A 19094-nucleotide genomic window follows, 5' to 3' on the forward strand; every position below is an offset into this window, starting at 1 on the left:
ATGTGATGGTGTCAGTGTTCTGCCCCTGTGCTGGTATGACACTGCTTCTTATGGCCTTGTTGGTTCCCAGTGCTTATAGCCTTGGTAAGCTAACACAGTAGCAGCTACTAAATAAAGTGATGCACTTCTGTGCTTATTTATGATGGTAGGGGGAAAAAAAAACAAGCAGTAAAAAGGGTAGATGGTCTTTAATGCATGCAAACCTCTGCTGTCATGCTGCTGCCCTCCTGCGGTGGAACACAGAGCTTTACCCAAAGGCTTGCAGGATGCTGAAGCCCAGTATGTGCTACTATGCCAAGTCTTTAATCAGCTGTACAAGAACAGGAATGAAATACCAAGTGACCTTTTCTCCACATGATCCTCATCTTCCACCACTATATCACTTTTTGCCATGGATTGCAGAGCTCTGCAGCACGGTTAGCTGAGGAACTTAGGTGGTTTAAAACTTCCTATTTGAAACTTGTCCCTGCTTGCATTGCATGCGGTGAGTTTATTTAAGCACAGTTGTAACTCCAGGGCCGTGACCTCAGCTGGCTCTTGGCGTTGCACAGGAAGCCAGGTGAAACTGAAGAGCCAGTTGTAAATGAAAACTGTGATTTATTTAAAAACCATCTTCCATCCTTTGCAAAGACATCTTGTTCACAAGCTGCACTGTAATACACAACCTTTTGCCTTGAACTCTTCCAAGGGGCAGCATGGAGGAAACTTGTTCTTTGTGATTACAATGCTCTAGATGGGGAATTTTGCTCTGAAAAATGATTGTAGATGTTTACAGTGTAGCATTGCTATCACAGTAAGGGCAATGTAGCATTTGTTTTTAACAGTAGTTTCTGTTTCATTCGCTAAAACCCACTGTTGTCTCTAGGAAAGCCACACCTGGAGCAGCAGCCATGTATGCAGAGCAATGCCGTTTATTGTCAGTTAAATATGTTGAAAGGAAACAGTTTGGTTTGAGTTGTACGTTATATTACCCCCCAAAAAATATACCCAAAGAACAAAACCCAACCTCTAAGGATTACGTGAAGTCTTTGAGGGGATTATGGAAATTGCTTGATCTTCTCAGTCACTCATTGAATGTGTATCAGGAGCCTTATTTATCACTAAGCAGTCTGATAACAGGAGCAGCAAAATGAAGACTCAAGTCCTTAGTCCAGTTTTTCCCCTTATACGAACTTCTGTTCACAAACCTTATTCTGTAAGTTGCATTCAGCACAGAGAAGCTGAAATGTGGTGTCAAGTGAACTTCTCTCAGCTTTCAGCATGCTGCAGAAAAGCCTCTGAGCTGCTCTCAGCTCCAAGCAATGCTGAGCATTACAGGTCCTGGTATTTCAGCATGTCATGCACCATCACAAAGATGTTTAATGACTGCAGCTGAGATCCTTATCATACAGCATATGTGACGTATCACACCAAGCACTGGTACTGATACCCACCAGTGGAGCAGAAGTGCACATACAGTGCTCACAGTGGGATTATTTGCAATAGAAGATGCAAAAAACCAACCTACACTGACTGTGGCACTACAGACAACAAGGAAACTCTTCTACCCTTAAAATTCCAACACGTTTTCCTGCCCCATTGGAAGGAAGTATTTCAACAGTGAACACTTTGCTCAGGTGAGGCTTTTGCATCTACCTCAGTAAAGGTGGTTCCTTTTTACCTCCCCAAATAATCTGTTTCTATTCATTCTGTGAGTGGTTTGAAGAAACAAGTCTTTCATTTTATTATACCTAATTCCCTGTTCAAGGCTCCTCTGTGGCTGAAGCCACTATTTCTTTTTCCAGGATAAAAAACTGCAGTCTTTTCACAGGTGAATCCAACTCCTGAGGAGGTGGTACAGTCTGGTTTGCAACTAATTTATGCTTAACTCAAAACTACTACAGGAACCTTCTTAGTCACAAGGTTCAAGGCAGACAATAATCCATAACCACTCCAGTTCACAAACATCGTCGACTTCAGGAGAACCAAAGTAATGCCAGGAAGGAATTTAGACCAATGAGTTTATAAAACTATTCTTTTACACAGTTGATTCCGGAAGCTTCACCAGTTGGTATGGGGACAGTGTGATGTAAAACCTGATGATCCCATCCAATTGTAGTGAGCAAGGCATTGTCTGAAGGAGACCATGATAAACCTTTGACAAAGTCTCGATGAGAACGGCTTCTGAACCTGGAAAACAGAGCAATCAGCCATGAAGCAATGAAGCAATGCTGCTATGAATATATGGGTTTGAACACTTCCTAATTACTTGTTTGTTAGGACAACGTTCCCCAGTTTAAGGAGTATTTTCATCTTCCCTTTGGTACATAAATAATTAGTGAGAAATCAGCAAGAGAAACAGCCCCAGTGAATACACTGTCTGGTACTTACACCTCTGAAAGGTCTGAGTTGAGAACAGCTACTGTACAATCTTCACTGATGGAAGCCAGCAAAGGTGAGCTATAGGGCAGAGAAGAGACCACAGTTAGAACAATTAAATACACAAAAGCTTTAATGAAAAAAATGCTTTACTCTGGCATTTGAGTGTACGTAGTTGTACACCCTACACCCCTGTTTTAGACAGTACCTATGTGCAGAAAATGCAAAGCCCGTAATACGTCGGGCGTGCACAATGGAGCTGAGGGCAGAATCAGGATTCTTTGTGTCTACTAGTGCAACCGTTCCACTTTCATCACCTTTAGGAGGAGAAGAGAGAACGAGGTTATCAGCAAAGCTGCCACGTGAAAAGAAAGACCTCAGTTTGTCTTGTGAAAGATGAACAGTAAGAGAACTTCTTACCTAAAGCAAAGATGTCACTTTCCTGTGGATGCCACAGGACTGAGGTAGGGAGGTAATTACAGGCACTGCAAACTGTAAGTAAATAAACTGGGTGTGAAGAGAGCGGTCCTTATACAGACATTCCTACCCCTACAACAATAGCCCAGCTACAACACTATGATTATTTTAAAGCTGATTTTACTTTGTGATAGAGCTCGAATTCTTATGGTTTAATGGGCCTCTGTAACCAAGCGGCCAGGCTGTGTTATTGAGGTTGAACATAAAGAACTCAGGCATGAAATAACATATTTCTTCATACAACTTCATATATAAGCAGTGACTGCATTCAGAAACATACCAATTCGAGTAGCTGGTTTGGGGCATCTGGTGTCCCAGAGTAATATTCTTTCATCCTATAAATTCAAAGCAAATAAGATATTTACAGGCCTTTTCTTGGAGAAGAAGCAGGCATCAACTCAGATTCACTGCATTACTGCTACTCATCCACATTCAAACCCACATCACCCCTTTCCTGTGTTTAAAACGATGCTGGCATTAACACTCAGCTCCTTCAGTCACCCTAGGAAAGAACTGGGAATTCCAATGTTTTAACACAAACCTCTAACAGATGGGGTGAGCCCATCAAACTGGAACATTGAAAGAAGACATGCATGCAGATTATATAAAACACAATGGGTTGGTTTCTCATTAAATGTGTTTAACTGCAAATAAATAAGTTAAATCTCATCTTTATCAGGCAGATTCAGATACAATTAGATTTACCTCAGCGCAGGACAGGAAGATGGTGTCCTTACCAGGACAGGCAGCCACACACGTCACTGCATCGGAGTGAGCTACCAAAAGCACAAGGATAAAGAGCATCAAAGGCTGCATCCAACATTCCCCTGTGTGCCCACACAACACAGAGAAGGGAGGTGGGAATCTCTGGAGGCACAGCAGACAAAGAATAACTTCTACCCAAAGTTATCCAAGCACTTCTTAACACTCTAAGCTGCTAAACCCCAATCAGAACCATTGCAGCAATGTCCTTGCAGCATGCACCAGCTTGAAGAATCCTCTGCAGACCAGAGGGTGGTTATAGAGGGGCAGGAGGAGATGGTCAAGCGAGCACAGCATGGCCTCTGTAACAGCCCAGTGTGAGCTTCCCAGAGCTCTAGAGAGTGTTATTCAATGCAAATACAGCTTAGATTACGCATGTAGGTGCAGAGAAGAGAAGAAAGCAGAGACATTCTCAAATATACTTGGAAATGAGAAGAAATGGGTCTTATAACACATGATTCTGCAGGTCACTCAGGTTTGACACGGAGAAATGAATAGATAAGTGTGATTGTGCTAGAAACTCCATGGACTGAAGCAGCCATGGCGTGGGGGCTGCAACAATGCAGTGAGCACTCACCTCTGTATGAATGCAGCACAGTCTGCTGTGGGAGGTCCCACACCTTCACACTGCAGGTAAGAGGCAGCAATCAGTGCCCAGCTCCACATCCCAAGGGGGGTATAGGGGGAGCAGGGTGACGAGCACTCACCTGAAATCCCTTCCACCACTGACCGCCTGCGTGCTGCCCGCCAGGACATCCACCGCCTCCACCATGTCATCGTGTTCGTACTTGCAGAACTTATTAACGATGAGGGTCTCCTTCTCATCCAGCTCCCACAGCTCCACGGCTCCTGCGGGGCACAGAGAGGGGTCCCATCTCGGGATGGAGGAAAAGGAAGGTGGGAAGGTAGGAAGGTGGGAAGGTGGGAAGGTGGGAAGGTGGGAAGGTGGGAAGGTGGGAAGGTGGGAAGGTGGGGGGGTGGAAGGGGGGGGGGGGGGGGGGGGGGGGGGGGGGGTTTGGGACCAGCTCTTACCGGAGTCGGAGCCCACCAAGATGCCTCTATCCGCCACCCAGCGCAGATCGGCCACCCCCGCTTCGGTTTGGACCCCGGCGGTGCAGAACCCTTCGCTGGGGGCTCTCCGGGGGTCGGCGAACACCCAGATGGATCCAGCCCAACAACGACCGCTCAGCCCCGATGCTCCCAGCAGCAACGCTCCGTCTGTGGGCTCAGATCCCGTTCAGCTCCCGCTGTGTGTCCCCATTTCCCTCCCATCTCCCCGTACCCACCGATACCTGCTCGGTAATGAGCCCGTTCCAGGTGTCGCTCCATGCAAGCGGGTGCGTTAGGTGGGATGTTCCATTCCGGGCCACCCCCTGTCACCCCTTCCTCCTCTTCTCCTCCTGCTGATGGTGTTGGAGGAGCTGCGGGTGGCGGCTGTTCGGGCGGCGGTTCCTCCATGGCAGCGGGACCAGGATCAGAACCGGGACCAGGACCGGGATCGGGATCGGGACCGGCGCTGACCCACGTGCTTCCGCCTAGAGCGCGCGCGCGCGCCGTCGCATCTCGCGAGACCGACCCCCCTCTGTGTGAATCTCGCGAGATCTCCCCAGCCGCCATCTTGGTGCTGTGGAGACGGCCGGCGGTCACCGGGACGAAGGGTTGTTGTGTCCGCCATGTTGTCCCGTCTCGTCCTTCGTGCCGGTGAGCGGGCACGGCTCCTTATAGGAAACAACGGGTGGGAGCTGGGGGGAAGGGGGGGGGTATGTCTGAGCTCCGTCCTGACGTGCCCTGTGCCCTTCATTTCATCCCACAGCCCCGGCCGTGTTGAAGGGCCTGCAGGGCCTGTCGCCTCCTGTGTGTGTGGGGTGAGTATCGCGCTGATGGGGTGGGTTTCTCTCTTTGGTTCTTATTGTATTGAATGGGAACCTTCGTATTGCAGCGTATTACACGTCACGAGGCCGCTTCACACCGGGCTGCAGCGCTTGGCTCCTGTGCCACCTCTGCCGGAGAAAGGAGGAGAGGTTCGACATGGGCTGATCCCTGAGGAGTTCTTCCAGTTTCTCTATCCTAAAACCGGAGTTACAGGTTAATATATGAGTGTTAGGATGGCAGAGATGTTAATGTACCAGATTTGCTTTATTCGTGTTGATATGTTGTGTTCCTCACTGTCCCAAGAAACAGATTTCACATCAACCTATTAGGTAGATCTCTTTGACTTCCCTTCCAGACCCTGCAGTCCTGTGATGTGCTTTTAATTTACATTTACTTGGGCTTATTTAGATGTGTCCATAATCCTAACATAATATAGGTAAAGTATGAGTGAAAACACAGCGTCAGTCAGCATCCTGCATGTGTTTAAAGCATGATATTTAAGGAGGAGATGGAGAATTTTTACTCTCTATTATGAGAGTATGAGGGGGTCTCTCTCTATTATGAGAGTATGAGGGGGTCTCTCTCTATTATGAGAGTATGAGGGGGTCCCTCTCTATTATGAGAGGGTGATTATGAGGCCTTTGTAGTATCCCTGGCGTTAAGTGCCTTTGAACAACCTTACAATAGTCTAGGCCTGCAGCAGGCACCTCAATGGGTTGAATTTGTGCTGTCCTATGTAGAGCCAGGAGCTGGATGCAATGCTCCTTGTGGTGTCCTTCCCACTGTGGTGCTCTGAAGCTGATTCTGCCTTTGGTCATGGTACAAAGGAATGTTTCCTGGAGTTAATCTATTTGCTTTTAAGTGTTTCACTTCAATGCAAATAATACTGATTTATTTATTTATCAGGGCCTTACATGTTGGGAACTGGGCTCCTGCTTTACTTTCTCTCTAAGGAAATCTACGTCATTAACCACGAGACTATTGCAGCTATCTCCATACTGTCCGTCATCATTTATGTTGTTAAAAAGTACGGTGCTGACGTAGCAGCTTTTGCTGACAAACTTAATGAGGTAAAAAGAAATCGCAGTCCAACTTTGCAGAAGCTAAAAACTAATTGATCTGCTGAAGTAGGTCTGGGTTGTAATAGAATCTGAGCCTGTTATACTTGTAACAATGCTTAAATGAGGTATGTTTTAGGTCTTATGTTGGTGTTGCTACATGGCTTTGGGGGGAAAAAATGAAGGAAAAGCACCAAACACAAATATTCGATGTCTTTTCTAAGTACAGTTGGTTGTGAACAGTAATTCTTGTCATGCCATCCTCAAACCTGATGCAATTTAGCTGGTGTAGATATTTCTCTCTCAACTTGTAATGCAGAATTTCAGGAATAGGTTGCATATCACTTGCTTTCTTTGCAGCTTCCTTTAATTCTGAATCATATATTTGGTTTCTGCTTTCAGGAGAAAGTTGCTAAAGCTTTAGAGGTGAAAAATGAAGCAATTAAAGCACTGGAAACTGCCATTGAGGAGGAGAAAAAGGAGCAGTGGAGAACTGAAGGCCACCGTTACCTCTTTGATGCTAAGAGGGTATGCAGCTCTAGCTTTGCTGCTCACTTTTACTGCTGTTTCCATCACATAATGTGGGTGCCTTGGGTTACTAACAAGCAATAAACCAGTTATGAGATATTTGTTGCAGACAAGGCCAGTTCCACTACATGATCTATTGTATGGGGGCTGTGTTCTGCTCTGTTGTCTTGTTGTCAAATATTAATCTGTTGATTTCATCTTCTGTGTCTAGAATAACATTGCAATGTTGCTGGAAGCTAATTACCGAGAAAGAATGCTGACAGTATACAATGAAGTAAAGAAAAGGCTGGACTATCAGGTGGCTCTGCAGAACTTGAAGCGGCAGAAAGAACAAGATCACATGGTTCAGTGGGTGGAGAAGAATGTTATTCAGAGCATCACTCCTCAGCAGGTATTGGTTTTTGCTGTTTGCCTTAATCTGTGTTATATCTTAGTCTACAGGTATATTGCTTGCCTTACAAGCTATATAGCATCGTTCCTTTCAGTCTATAACTCATTTTGAGCATTCAAAGAGACAATAAAAAGATGCACTAAATAATTGCTCTGCTTGTTTAACTTCCTACTGAAAACCTTTTCTTTTTCTTTTGCAGCAAAAGGAGAGCATTGCAAAGTGCATTTTGGACCTGAAGGCACTATCAAAGAACGCCCAGGTGTCGGTGTAACCATGTAGTACCTGATTCCTCTGAGGTGCCCCATTACTCACTGTTGGAAACTCTTGATTGTAAAATGTCATTAAAACCAACAAACGAAAATCTTTGCTGTCTTTGACTCTTAGTGATAGTAGTGGTGTGTGCGTATGTTTGCAGTAGCCTGATTGGTAATGCAAATAAACCACTGCAGTTAGGTTATAGTGGGGGATTACTTCCAACCGCAGCATGTACAGCTTGCTGTGGTTCCTGGTTCAGCTGTGAACCCATCTGGAGGTGAGATGCTGACCCAATGCTACCCAATGAGATGATTGGAACTGGTATCTTCATATAGAACAATTGGAAAAAAATAAAAAGAAGTAACAAAGCTTTAAATAATTACAAAAGCTTCTTCTTGTTCTGCAGAAAAGAGGATATGACTGGCAGGAAACAGAAGAGAAAGCTTAACTTCTGCTGAATTTACCACCGTAAGGATTAGAGCAGTAGAATTGATAAGTGTGACCTGGAGGGACTGAAGCACCTTTTGTATGTGGACTGGTAATGTGGTAAGGGAACACTGCTGGTGGAGTTGGTAAAATAGATAGGTTCCTACACTGTTTTTCATTACAACAGCTGAGAGAAAAAGGTGTTCTATGGAGGCCTTAAAGGCAAAGCTTATCTACCTTAAGGTAAAGGTGGCTATTTTTGTTTCCCTCTGGCATTTCCTTGCAATAAAGGTTTCTCATCATTTCCTGTCTTTTAAAAAAAAAAAAAAAAAAAAGTGAAGTTACTCAACTTCCACATTGATTTCTCGTTTGAATTTAAGCTTTCACAAGCTGGACATGTTCTGCTCATAAAGGCAGCACGTAGTGCTGTGCAAGCACTGCTATAACCCTACGGAAGTTTTCTACCAGCAAGCGGGCGGCTATTGTACAGCGTGAGGTAAGATGAAGCTGTATCACTTATCAGCTTTACTTCTCATATTGGAAGTGCAATGTACTTTGAGATCTAGCTGTCGGGATATGCAGGAGAAAAAGGTGGAAGCAACAGTGGGAGCAGTTTGTTTTCATGTTGTGAGGGTGGGTTGGATGTTCTTTGCAATGTGTAGTTTGAAAACCAGGTAATGAGAGAGATCAGGGTGAGAATTTCCTAGTAAACCTGTATTTCCCTACCTTCAGGCTTGCACCTACATTTGAGAATAACGTTTTAATTCTTATCTTCTTCTGAATGTGGCTTAAGACCCTTTTGGTTTTTCCTATCCATGCTTCTGATCATGGAAATTCTCATAAAGATCCCTCTATTCCAGCTAAGTAACACTGGGGATATTTTTTATTCTGATATTAAATATATCCCATCATTTTGAGAGGAGCAGTTGTACATATCAAAGGCTACTGGGTTTGCGTGCACTTGGGTGCAGGAGTGAGATGTTGAGAAGTGTTCTGTAATTGCCAGATTTCCTGCTGTGGTTTTGTTCAAGTTTGTGTAAGGTGCCTAAAACCCTGATAAAAGTTAAATCAAGTCTGAGACGTGAATGAGGACGCTAGCTTTGTGTCGTGTCTGTATGTGTGAATACAGCTTTCCCTTACCTTTAGGATTTCTTGCTGCTAACCGGTGTTTGGAGAGAATGGGACGTAGCTACTCAAAACCAGGTATTTCATTTTATTATTATTTATTTAAGGAGTTCAATTAGATCCGTTGATCTTGGCTACATCACCACTTTCCTGGCTCAGAAAGGTGGTTGTGGGGGTAGCTTTGTGGATAAATGTGCTTGGGAAGTTACTGCACAACCCCCAAAGGCTGCTGGGGAGCAGTGGAAGTGAGGATAAGGGGCATTTTTCTGCCTTCTGTTACACTTGCAACATTTCTTGCAGTCATTCTTGAATAGGTTCGCACTTGTTTGTTGTTTGCTTGCTGCTTGTAATAGTACTGGAAATATTAACACATTTAAACTCTTTCTGTTCATTTTTAGTTACACCAGCGCCCATTTCCACTACTGTCACTGTACAAACAACTGTACAGACACCTACTGCAGCCCTGCCAGGTTCAGAAGGCGAATCCTTGTTTGATAAGTAAATGCTACACCTTTATTTCTTTACTTTTAACACTTTGAAACTACAAGCCCCTTCTGCAGGGGAGAAATTGCACAATAATGCAGTTTATGCCCCATTTTTGTACAAGGTTGCTTAGAATTTTCTAGTCTGTGCTCTATGTACTTATTAATACTTAATGCAGATATCTTGTGATATCATGGGGCTTGGTAATTGGATGTTTAGTAAGCTTGGTTGAATTTGAAAGCTATTAATTCTTTGATATTTCTGTAAGAATGTGATTCTGACTCTGTTTCCTGTGCATCAACAGCCCTGAAATATTCTACTTAGCACTAGCCTTTATCTCTGGCATCCTGTCAACTCTTCTGGTGGTTGCAGTCATCTACCTCATCAGAAAAAGTAAGTGGCACAGTCAGGGAAATGCCAGCAGCGTGGTTCTTGGGTTTTCAAATCATTTGGTTTGCAGTAAAGATTGCAACAGATTTCGGGTTGGATTGCCCAGCTGTCAGCTGAGAGGGAACTGCACAATTGGCTGGCAGAGTATCACAGCCAATTCCTCTTTCTGTGGCACAAATGACAAGGGAGCATAACTGTGTGCCTTGCGGTTAAGGGTGAGAGGAATAAATTGTCATGCACACAGGGCAGACCAACCAACCGACCCACTGGGTCCTCATTGCTCCCTAGTTCTGTAATAAAGCATCCTTGTTGTGAGTTTTGTTCTGTTACCTTTAAATAGCCATCAAGAAGTGCTGTATGGACTAAGAACAACTGCACCACCTGGCTAATCTCACTCTGCTCTCCTCCCTTCTAGGGTATAAGAGATCCCAGCAAAATCTACAAGAACAGGTTCCTTCCAAGGCACCGTGTGAGGAATCTGCTGAAAACACCCAGGTAAAAGTCAAAGCTATAATTCCTGGGGCTGCTCAGGTTCTGTAGCATTGAGGTCAAACTCAGAGCAGGAAATTTGTCCCGAGATGTTACATTTGCACTTTCTCTGATGGTTTTAACCTCTTTCATATCCCAGAATGAGGTCTCTTACGCCTCTGTGGTCATCAAGCCCCGACCGAAAGCAGCACCTGTTTGACAGTGGAACTTTGCCATGAGAGCACCTGCACTTTCTGCATGTTGGATGCCATGGGATTGTTGCACGGAGGACTGTAGTGGCTGCAGTACATAACATCAGCAGAAGTCATAGCTGGGAGGAGAAAACAGCATCTCCTGTTCTACAACTCTTGCCAACACTGAGGACAAGTTGCTTTCTCTACCGCCTTCCCTCATCCGTAGAGCAATCCTGGTGACAACCTGTTGCACAGTTTCCGTGTGGGTTTCTGCCATTGCTTGGAACTGCTGAAGAGAACTGAGAAACAGAAGTGTTTCTCTGCACCTGTTCACATCTGTGCCCTTATTTCCCTGTTCAGTCTCTGGCTGCAGCGTTTTTGATAAGAGCGCCCGATGCTTTGGTTAAATTGCTGAACTATATTATGATGAACCACTGCGGGGCAGCACCGAGCAGCTGCTGCTGGAAGGAATCGGTTCCATCTACCGGCAGCGATCGCATCTCCAAGTTGTGATGTACTCATTCAGTGACTTCCTTTGCCCAGCTGCTTCATTAAGGGTGGGACCACGTAACAGGGTGGGTTTGGGCAGCAGCAAGGATTACATCAGATAATGAACTAAGGTCTCTGATCGTTGTTAAAGGAGCAGGCACTGGCTTTTATGTAGTTTATAGAGCTACATAACAGAAGGATGAACTCCCCTTTGATTGTTTTCCCAGACCACTTTTACTATGCAAAGATGAAGAAAAAAGAGCCTTGCCTTGAATTGCCTCTGTTCAGCTTAAGCCGTGTTCCCTGAAACCAAACTGTGCTATAGCATCTACTCTGCAGCTTCTGAGCTGTTGGGACTCCTGCTAAAACAAAGCAGGGATTTATTGTAACACTTTGACTTTGCATAAAGTCCATTTAATATTTATTATCCTTCATGAAAATGTAGCAGCACTGACTGACTGATGGTGGGTGCAAGAGGAGGCAGTGAGGGCATCCTGCATTGCAAGCATTTATCCTGTATTTAAGTGTACGCAGACAATCCTTATGGAGGAGGGGGGGGAAGGACAAAGTTAATCTTAACTCTTTTCTGTATTTTGAAACTTATATAATACAGACATGCAGGTGTAAGACATGTATGTGCACCCCCATGGGATGGAGGCAGCTCCTGGTGCAGTCTTTCATTTGAAGATGGAGGTCTCATGTGATGCTATAACTGCACTTGTGCTGCTGGAGCGAAACATCGGTGCAGGTGTTGTTGTGTGCAAGTAAAGAGAAAGCAAAATGCTGGCCAAAAGACTTGTCAGGCTTGAGTTGAAGCTAGAAACTAGCAAGAACTGTTGCATTATTTCTTACTTCCTGTGGATCAGAGCTGGAAGTAAAAAGTCCATCTCTGTAACAGTACTTTGGGTCACAGTCTACCAAGCAACGCTCAGATCAGTAAACAAGAACCAGAAGGTGCTCCTAAAGGCAGGTGCTTACCTGAGAAGATCTGGGCTTGGTACAGCAACAACCAAGCCAGATTTACTGGGGTATAATAACGTAGAAGTTGAGAAATTAACTTTTTGGGCTTAATGTGAAATGAGAATCAGACAGTATGCGAGGAGCTCACCCTTATCATCACACAGTTTGTGTCAGACAGCAGCTGGAACTGGACTGGTTTTTCCCTTAAAGCATTTTATCAGTGCTCTGGTACATGCTGGTGGGTCAACGTTCATTCGATGTCTATGGCAGCTGGTGTGTTTAATCTGTGAGAACTGCATCTGGCTTTGGGCTTTTTTCTGCATAGGATGTAAGTCCTTAAAATGAGAAGGTAAGTGGTTTTGAACTTCTTTATCTTGCAAGCGTAGACAATGGGGTTCATGGCAGAATTAGCGTGAGATAACAAGATTCCCAAGAAGATCCAAGGTTTCGGAATCTTAGATCCAGGGTAAAAGTAGGAAACGCAGTTCATGATGGACAGAGGCAACCAGGACACCGCAAACAGGAAGAGAACAAGTGCCAGAGATTTGGCTTTCTTGAACTCCTTCCCATAGAACGTTCCCACCCCTCTCCCATTGGTGGCTCCTTGGCTTAGCTTTGTCCTGATGATGTAAAATACTGCGACATAGAGAGCACACATGATGCTCAGAGGGATGAGAGTCCATGTGAAGAAGGAAAAATACACCATGTAATCCATCCTTATCACGGAGGTAAATTCACACATGTGGTAATGGGTGCTTTGATTGTTCCATCCAAACATTGGGGTTAATCCCACCAGCAGGGACAGAAACCAGCACAGCCCCAGCGCCCACCAAATCCTTCTCTCTGTAGAGATGATTTTATATCTGTTAAGGAAGAAAACCGAGTTCACATTGAACAGAAGTGTTTGAAATACTTGGGGATGATTTCAGTAACTCGTGTTCAAAAACTTGAGGTTTATAATGACAAACTGGAGCACCAACTTGGGGGGGGGGAAGAAAAACCTTATTCTGTTATAAGCCATAATAGGGGGAGGAAAACCTTATTCTGTTATAAGCCATAACTCTTCACTAACAGTCATAGAAAGTGAACTATGTTTAACTTCCCTTCTTTGTGGTTGGCTGCTGTTTTATTTCTTGTTTCATTCTGATCTCAATGCTCCTTTTGCCTGGATAATACTTGTATTTCCACAAGGTATAGGTCTTCTCCCCACAAAAATATGTCCATTTATGCCTGCAGTTTTGCTCTCTGTATGTCTTTCCATTCAAACACAGAAAGGGAAAGCCTTCATAAATCCTTATTATTTTCAGCCAGCAGTCAAAGAGAACGTATTTAAAAGATTATCCTCAGAAACCCAAAGAAATCTGTAGTACAGCACAACAACCCATCAGCCAAAGAACAGAACTGTGTGCTCACCTGATGGGCATCTTCACACGCAGGTAGCGGTCGATGGCGATGGCCAGCAAGGAAAGGATGGAGGCTTGGGTGAAGACCACCATGAGGCAGCAGAGGAAAAGGCAGAAATGGAACGGGATGCTGACCTGCAGGCTGACCAACACAGCCAGCGGGATGACAAAAACCCCCACCGCGATATCAGCCAGCGCCAGGGAGGCAATGAAGTACATGGTGGTGTTGTGGAAGGCTGCGTTCAGCTTCACTGCCCAGACCACTGGGATGTTCCCCAGGGCTGCAAGCAGAGCCACCAGGCACTCAGCACCAATGTAGATCCCATCTGTGCTGCCCATCACTTGGCTGGTGTTGAAGGGCACATCGGTGGGGCTGCTGCTGGCTGGCCATGAGCTGCCCTGTGGGTACATGGGCACCGGTGGTCCCTGTGGAAGCCGCAGTGCTGCTGTGGGCTGTCTGGGTGCCTCCCTGGCGTGTGAACATCCTCCAGAATTTCACATCCTCAACGCTCAGCAGTCAATCAGCTGTTGTCCTTCCACAGGCTGCTGATGTCTCAGCGTTCATTCCTCCTTCTGGACACGTCTGAAGCTCCCTGCAACCCTTTGGAAGGTCTGTGGCTAAGTTCTTCGGAAAGATGTTTTAAAGTGGAAAAAGGAGGGAAAAAAGCAGGAAAAACTCTCCTTACCAGCAACCCAAAACCAAATGTGACCAGTAGAAGGAAGCTGATAAGGCAGCTTTAGAAGTGAGAGACCTATACCCAGAACTGTCTGTACACTGCTGCCTCTATCAATGCAGATAATCGTTCTGTGGTCATTGTAGGAAATGATGCAGCTCATAGGGTGATTTGCTGCATTCCTGACCATAGTGACAGTGATGTTTTCAAGTAGGAGCCCATAGGGCCACCGACCCCAACCTCATTGTTGGCCCGCCCCAGGGTGGTGGGTGCCAAAAGGCCAGGGCTGGGTCATGGAATATAGAACAAGCACCAGGCAGAACAGGGCTGTGCATGTAGAAAGCACCACCTCCAGCCACAGCATCCCTATCCCTGGCAGAGCAGGGGAAGTGAAACTGGCAGGAGGCAGAGCTAGAAATAAAGGAGACTTCTTCATTTTCTTCTGTGAAATGGGCTGGCCAAGGCTGATTCATTGAAATATATAAGTACTGCGTGCTCCCCGAATGGAAGCTGTGTTGTTGCCATTACACCTGGGCGTGCTGGACAGGAGGCTCCTGCAGATGTTGTGGAGGAGGAGTGAGACACTGTGCTTCCTTTAGGCACAACATGGCACATCAGCAATGTGGCACCTTTTGTGTGTGTACAAAGATGTACTGCTATGGCACATCATCCTTCTGCTTGTTGTATTGATGCTGTTGGAGAGTTTGAACCCCTTTGCTGCCAAATACAGCATATTGTGTTTCATAAAAGTAGCTGGGATCTGAAGCAGCCTTCCTGCACTGATGAAACTGGCAGCAGGAGGAGCTTTGTGCAAGAAACATTGGGGTTGGCCGCACAGGATCCCCTCTTTGCTCCCCCCAACACCCTGCAGCAAGATAAGCTCCTGCTGAGCCCTGCAGAACCTCAGCCCTGGCTTTGCTGCTGCACAGAAAGCAGCTGGAGTAGGTTTTTGAGCCAGCAATCTAAGGCTTTGTTTGAGATTAGGCTTCAGAGGTGTATTTTTAGATCCTGCTATTTAGCTGGAGCTCCAAGCAGTGCCCAGGGCCCATGCTGGGTGCTGGGATACCTCCGGTTCAGCAGAGCTCAGGGATGGTGCAGTGCGATGGGGTTAAACTGTGCCTCAGAACCCAGTCCCAGAGCTGGATGGATTTGCCATTTAAAGGCTGCAGTCAGCGCTTGTTTCTTGGATGGCTCCAGCGAAAGGCTTCCAGCTATTCCCTGAGGACCCTCCTACATCCTGGTGAGATAAGGATCAGGAAGGGAATGGTCTAACTGCAATCTCAGCAGCGGCTCTGAGCACAGATTTGCTTTTCACATTGGGGGTGGAGAAGAGACTTTATAGAAAAACAAGTATTTCTAAGTGACAATCGCATGCAGGTGGGGGAAAGAACAACTCACGATGATGATCTTATCATCTTATCAACACTGCAGGGCAGCCAGCAGCACTGCCCAGGGCTGGACTCAGTCCTGCTGTGCCCCGGAGCACCCTGTGATGCTCACGGTTCTCTTTCCCTTCTTCTTGGCTGCTTTCCCTTTTCATCAAATGGGATGTAACTCCATGTAACTCCGGGGCTCCATCACCCGGCTGCGGTTCAGTTGCTCTCTGCTCTTTTAACTGACCGAATTTCACCCTCCCCTTCACCCCTGTCTGGCAGGTTTGGGCCTCGCTGTCCTATAGTGTGGTCTGCCCTTATGTGCAGGTGAATGTTCTGCAATGGGGAACTGCCTCTAGTGCAAATTGCTTAGAAAATGTGACTCAGCTGTGAGTGGCACTCACAGGTCAATGCAGCAGCGGCACAACTACTTAAGGGGGGAGGTTACATTTCCCCTGCATGGTTTCTAAGTGCTGTTTTCCTGCCTTTAGCTCTCTAATCAAAGCAAAGCGTTATTTATAGCACGGCCACTTCTTTCTGGGTAAGCCCAGAGTGGCCCCAATGGCTTAAAAGGATTTACTCCAGACTGACGTGGGTGCAGCAAACAGCAGGGTTGGGTCCTGAGGCCGCAGTGCTGCACAGGTGGAGTTCAGAACCCATGCTGTGATGGGGCAGGGTTTGTGGCACAGCTGCAGGGCTGCAGGCAGAGCTGTGCCCTACAGGAAGGAAGTGCTGCTTGCACCTCGTTATTTTTAATTCGCTTCTGTTTGGACCCAGCCCTTTCCATGATGCGTGGCAGGAATCCGAGGCCTCCTTTGTTTCTGTGATGAACTCAGAAAAAAAATAATGGCTTTCGTTTTTCTTTGCTGCCCATTTGCAGCACAGCACACAGAGCGGATCCCTCGATGGAGCAGAAAGCTCAGCTGTCCCCTTCCCACCCACTGCAGCCCTGATTTGTAGGTACATCATTCTCCAGCACTGCCCTCAATGTGCAGCATCCGAGTCCCATAACCGTACATCAGGATTTGCCCATGAATTAGGCTGGCGCCAGGGGGATGGCGATGCACTTCTTCTCCAGCAGGAAGGAATATAAACTGAGCGTGCTGCCAGCCAGACAACGGCAGAACATTTGTTACTGGAGAACGAGATGTAGGGTTCATCCAATGCAGCTGTGCAGCACCTTGGTGAGCTGGATGGTGCACTCAGCAGGGACCCATGGGCACAGCTGCTGTGTTTTGTGTTGAAGCAGATGGGGGATGCTGAAATGCAGCCGTGGTGCTCCCATCCCTTCGGCTCCTCATTGCTTCCGCTGTGCTCTGTGGGTGTGGGGTGGGTGGGATGGAGGTGCTGAGCTCAGCTCTGTTCGCTCTGCAGGCAGGAAACGAGCTCAAGCCGTGCTCACAGAGCTCCATGTGCTCGCTGCAGCCCAGCCAATGCTTGGCGTCCTCATCCCCTGCTAGTTTCATTTGTGGAGGAAATCCTGTGCCAGGGCAGCCAGAGGCCACCAAACATGCAGACAGAACGTGTGAGGGCAAACCATAGCGGTGCAGGCTCCTTGGTTAACCGAGGCAATGATTTTAATAGGTTCTCACAATAGGGAGGCCTCTCTGACACATGGACCACCTCGGTAGTGGGAGCAGGGGGGCAATGCACTCATCCCCGCATGGAGCTGTGGGCTCCAGACCTCCTGCTTCCACCAGCACTGCAGCACTGACATTGTGCCGGTGCCAGCAGCAGGAGGCTGGTGCTGTGCTGCCACATGGGGTCACAGTGCAGGTCACCATGCCTGGAGCAGTGCTGGTGACACCTGAAGAACCGCACGGAAGACATTTCTGAGCAATGAGAGGAGAGATATTAGTCACTCTCTTTCTGCATCAAGCCTGAGTGGAAGAAACCAGTAGGCAAGCCGGGTCATCTGCTTGTGATCAGGGCTCCTGGTAGAGCAGCACGACGTGACCAAGCACCAGCATGACAACATCCCCTTGCTGCACTGTCTGGGTCCCAGGGGCTGCACCGTGTGCTGGAGTGGCAGCAAGACACGTCCCTGCTTCCATAGCACAGAGCTGGCAGTGGGGCCCGAGCCCTGCATGAACCCCACAGCACCCGCAGCAGCAGCGCTGCCTGCAGCCGTCAGCAAGAACCGAGTGCAGCCCTGCACCACAAACACAGGCGACAGCTGATGGAACAGGCTGATATCTCTGTGGTTTCTGTAACTCTAGCAATCCAGGTGGAGTTTTCTGATATTACGGGAGCTCCAAGAATTGGCCCCAGTTACCCCATGAGATTGGTAAGTGTGATGGCATCACTTAGTGCACAAACACCAGTGTGTGTCCTGCGCTGTTCGGGTCACTGCTGAGTGCTGTGCCTGTTAATGCTGAGCAGAGAAGAGCCCTGCAGCCCCACCAGCTCTTTGCAGCGCGGTCACAGCTTGCAGCAGCAAAGAGCAGCACCATCCGCGAGCACTGACACACAGCACAAGCTGCCTGCAGCTCCATGCTGCCCATCTGCTGAGCTTCCCACATCATCTGCAACTGTTTGAATCGCTGCTCCTCTCTATTACCAAACACTGGATGGGAGACGGGCTATTTTAAAAGGCATCTGCTGTTATTTATCCAAACACTTTTCCTTCCAAAGGCCGAGCAGAGGAAAGTGTTGAAAGCCAAAGCCCCCCCCAGATGTTCCTAGGAAGCAGCCAGGCTGCTCTTTAGCTGACGATGTGGGTGTGAGCATGATGAACTTCTGATGCTCTCTGTGCTCCTTGGCACAGCTGTGTGCTGGAGGTGAGGTGTGGGGCTCCCATCCTGCCCAGCACCATATAGAGGGGCCATATAGAAGGGCAAAACCCCAACACAGAACCTCACAGAACACCCAGCCTTGCTTGGGCAGTTTCCATCCCCTGTGCTGTGTGGGATACACGAGGCAGTGCTGTGATTCTATCAGCCAGGAATCCAGGCTCGTTACGTGATTGCAAATGGTTTCTGGATCTCATTAAATCAGCAAACGGGCATTAGCTGGATATTTACATCAGCTCAACTTGTGATAATTCACCCAATTGGGTCCTATTGGAGCTGTAGGGGTCCTTCTGCCTGCAGCTGAGCTGGGAAAGCTCCTTCCTTCTGTTCTAATCCTCATAACCGGGTCTGCGTTCAACCAGCTTTAATTTCAACCCATTGCAAAGTCTGACTCAGCGACAAATATTATCAGCTTCCATCCAAACCTGCAGAAAACTTGGATGGAAATCAAGCTTTATCAGAACAGACCTCAACCAAGTGCTTTATTCTGCTGAATCAGGCCCTGGCTGTGCCGGGACCCTCATTGTTTTGCAGCTTCAGATGACCTGAAGGAGCTGAGCCATAGAGCTGGGACATCAGAATGGTGCTATTGCTACCTGCAAGCAAAACTGAGCTG

General features: G+C 47.0%; 4 protein-coding genes across 5 annotated transcripts; 2 read left to right on the forward strand and 2 right to left on the reverse strand.

Moving 5' to 3' along the window:
• Positions 1 to 577: 577 nt before the first annotated feature.
• WDR77 (WD repeat domain 77) lies at positions 578 to 5144 on the reverse strand. Its single transcript, XM_015885218.2, has 10 exons — positions 4890 to 5144; positions 4630 to 4815; positions 4305 to 4446; positions 4175 to 4224; positions 3541 to 3611; positions 3116 to 3170; positions 2779 to 2850; positions 2567 to 2675; positions 2371 to 2439; positions 578 to 2169 (listed from the first exon to the last, which is right to left on the reverse strand). The coding sequence occupies exons 1-10, from the start codon at positions 5053 to 5055 to the stop codon at positions 2010 to 2012; spliced, it is 1080 nt and encodes a 359-aa protein (XP_015740704.2). The 5' UTR covers positions 5056 to 5144; the 3' UTR covers positions 578 to 2009.
• Positions 5145 to 5165: 21 nt separating this feature from the next.
• Positions 5166 to 7809, forward strand: ATP5PB (ATP synthase peripheral stalk-membrane subunit b). Its single transcript, XM_015885219.2, has 7 exons — positions 5166 to 5298; positions 5411 to 5462; positions 5537 to 5682; positions 6376 to 6539; positions 6930 to 7055; positions 7267 to 7446; positions 7646 to 7809. The coding sequence occupies exons 1-7, from the start codon at positions 5271 to 5273 to the stop codon at positions 7715 to 7717; spliced, it is 768 nt and encodes a 255-aa protein (XP_015740705.1). The 5' UTR covers positions 5166 to 5270; the 3' UTR covers positions 7718 to 7809.
• Positions 7810 to 8445: 636 nt separating this feature from the next.
• On the reverse strand, positions 8446 to 14182 carry LOC107324841 (adenosine receptor A3-like). The gene is made up of 2 exons (XM_015885222.2): positions 13650 to 14182; positions 8446 to 13099 (listed from the first exon to the last, which is right to left on the reverse strand). The coding sequence occupies exons 1-2, from the start codon at positions 14048 to 14050 to the stop codon at positions 12487 to 12489; spliced, it is 1014 nt and encodes a 337-aa protein (XP_015740708.1). The 5' UTR covers positions 14051 to 14182; the 3' UTR covers positions 8446 to 12486.
• On the forward strand, positions 8511 to 11703 carry LOC107324840 (transmembrane protein C1orf162 homolog). Of its 2 annotated transcripts, XM_015885221.2 has the most exons (6): positions 8511 to 8623; positions 9274 to 9330; positions 9651 to 9750; positions 10040 to 10128; positions 10541 to 10620; positions 10754 to 11703. In XM_015885221.2, the coding sequence occupies exons 2-6, from the start codon at positions 9306 to 9308 to the stop codon at positions 10811 to 10813; spliced, it is 354 nt and encodes a 117-aa protein (XP_015740707.1). In that variant the 5' UTR covers positions 8511 to 8623; positions 9274 to 9305; the 3' UTR covers positions 10814 to 11703. The 2 variants fall into 2 exon arrangements, with proteins under 2 accessions (XP_015740707.1, XP_015740706.1); XM_015885220.2 differs by lacking the exon at positions 8511 to 8623 and having other exon boundaries at positions 9189 to 9330.
• Positions 14183 to 19094: the final 4912 nt, after the last annotated feature.

This window comes from Coturnix japonica, chromosome 26 (genome assembly GCF_001577835.2).
Source record: "Coturnix japonica isolate 7356 chromosome 26, Coturnix japonica 2.1, whole genome shotgun sequence".
Classification (NCBI taxonomy): Eukaryota; Metazoa; Chordata; class Aves; order Galliformes; family Phasianidae; genus Coturnix; species Coturnix japonica.

Bases quoted from the DNA above. Each gene is read 5' to 3' on its own strand.
- WDR77 (XM_015885218.2), bottom strand. From the start codon at position 5,055: ATGGAGGAACCGCCGCCCGAACAGCCGCCACCCGCAGCTCCTCCAACA. The intron at 4,816-4,889 runs GTATCGGTGGGT...CTGAGCCCACAG, and splicing joins ACGGGCTCATTACCGAGCAG to ACGGAGCGTTGCTGCTGGGA. The intron at 2,170-2,370 runs GTAAGTACCAGA...TCTGTTTTCCAG, and splicing joins AACTCAGACCTTTCAGAGGT to GTTCAGAAGCCGTTCTCATC.
- ATP5PB (XM_015885219.2), top strand. From the start codon at position 5,271: ATGTTGTCCCGTCTCGTCCTTCGTGCCG. The intron at 5,463-5,536 runs GTGAGTATCGCG...TTCGTATTGCAG, and splicing joins TCGCCTCCTGTGTGTGTGGG to CGTATTACACGTCACGAGGC. The intron at 5,683-6,375 runs GTTAATATATGA...TTTATTTATCAG, and splicing joins TCCTAAAACCGGAGTTACAG to GGCCTTACATGTTGGGAACT.
- LOC107324840 (XM_015885220.2), top strand. From the start codon at position 9,213: ATGAGGACGCTAGCTTTGTGTCGTGTCTGTATGTGTGAATACAGCTTT. The intron at 9,751-10,039 runs GTAAATGCTACA...GTGCATCAACAG, and splicing joins GGCGAATCCTTGTTTGATAA to CCCTGAAATATTCTACTTAG. The intron at 10,129-10,540 runs GTAAGTGGCACA...CCTCCCTTCTAG, and splicing joins CATCTACCTCATCAGAAAAA to GGTATAAGAGATCCCAGCAA.
- LOC107324841 (XM_015885222.2), bottom strand. From the start codon at position 14,050: ATGTACCCACAGGGCAGCTCATGGCCAGCCAGCAGCAGCCCCACCGAT. The intron at 13,100-13,649 runs GTGAGCACACAG...CTTCCTTAACAG, and splicing joins CGTGTGAAGATGCCCATCAG to ATATAAAATCATCTCTACAG.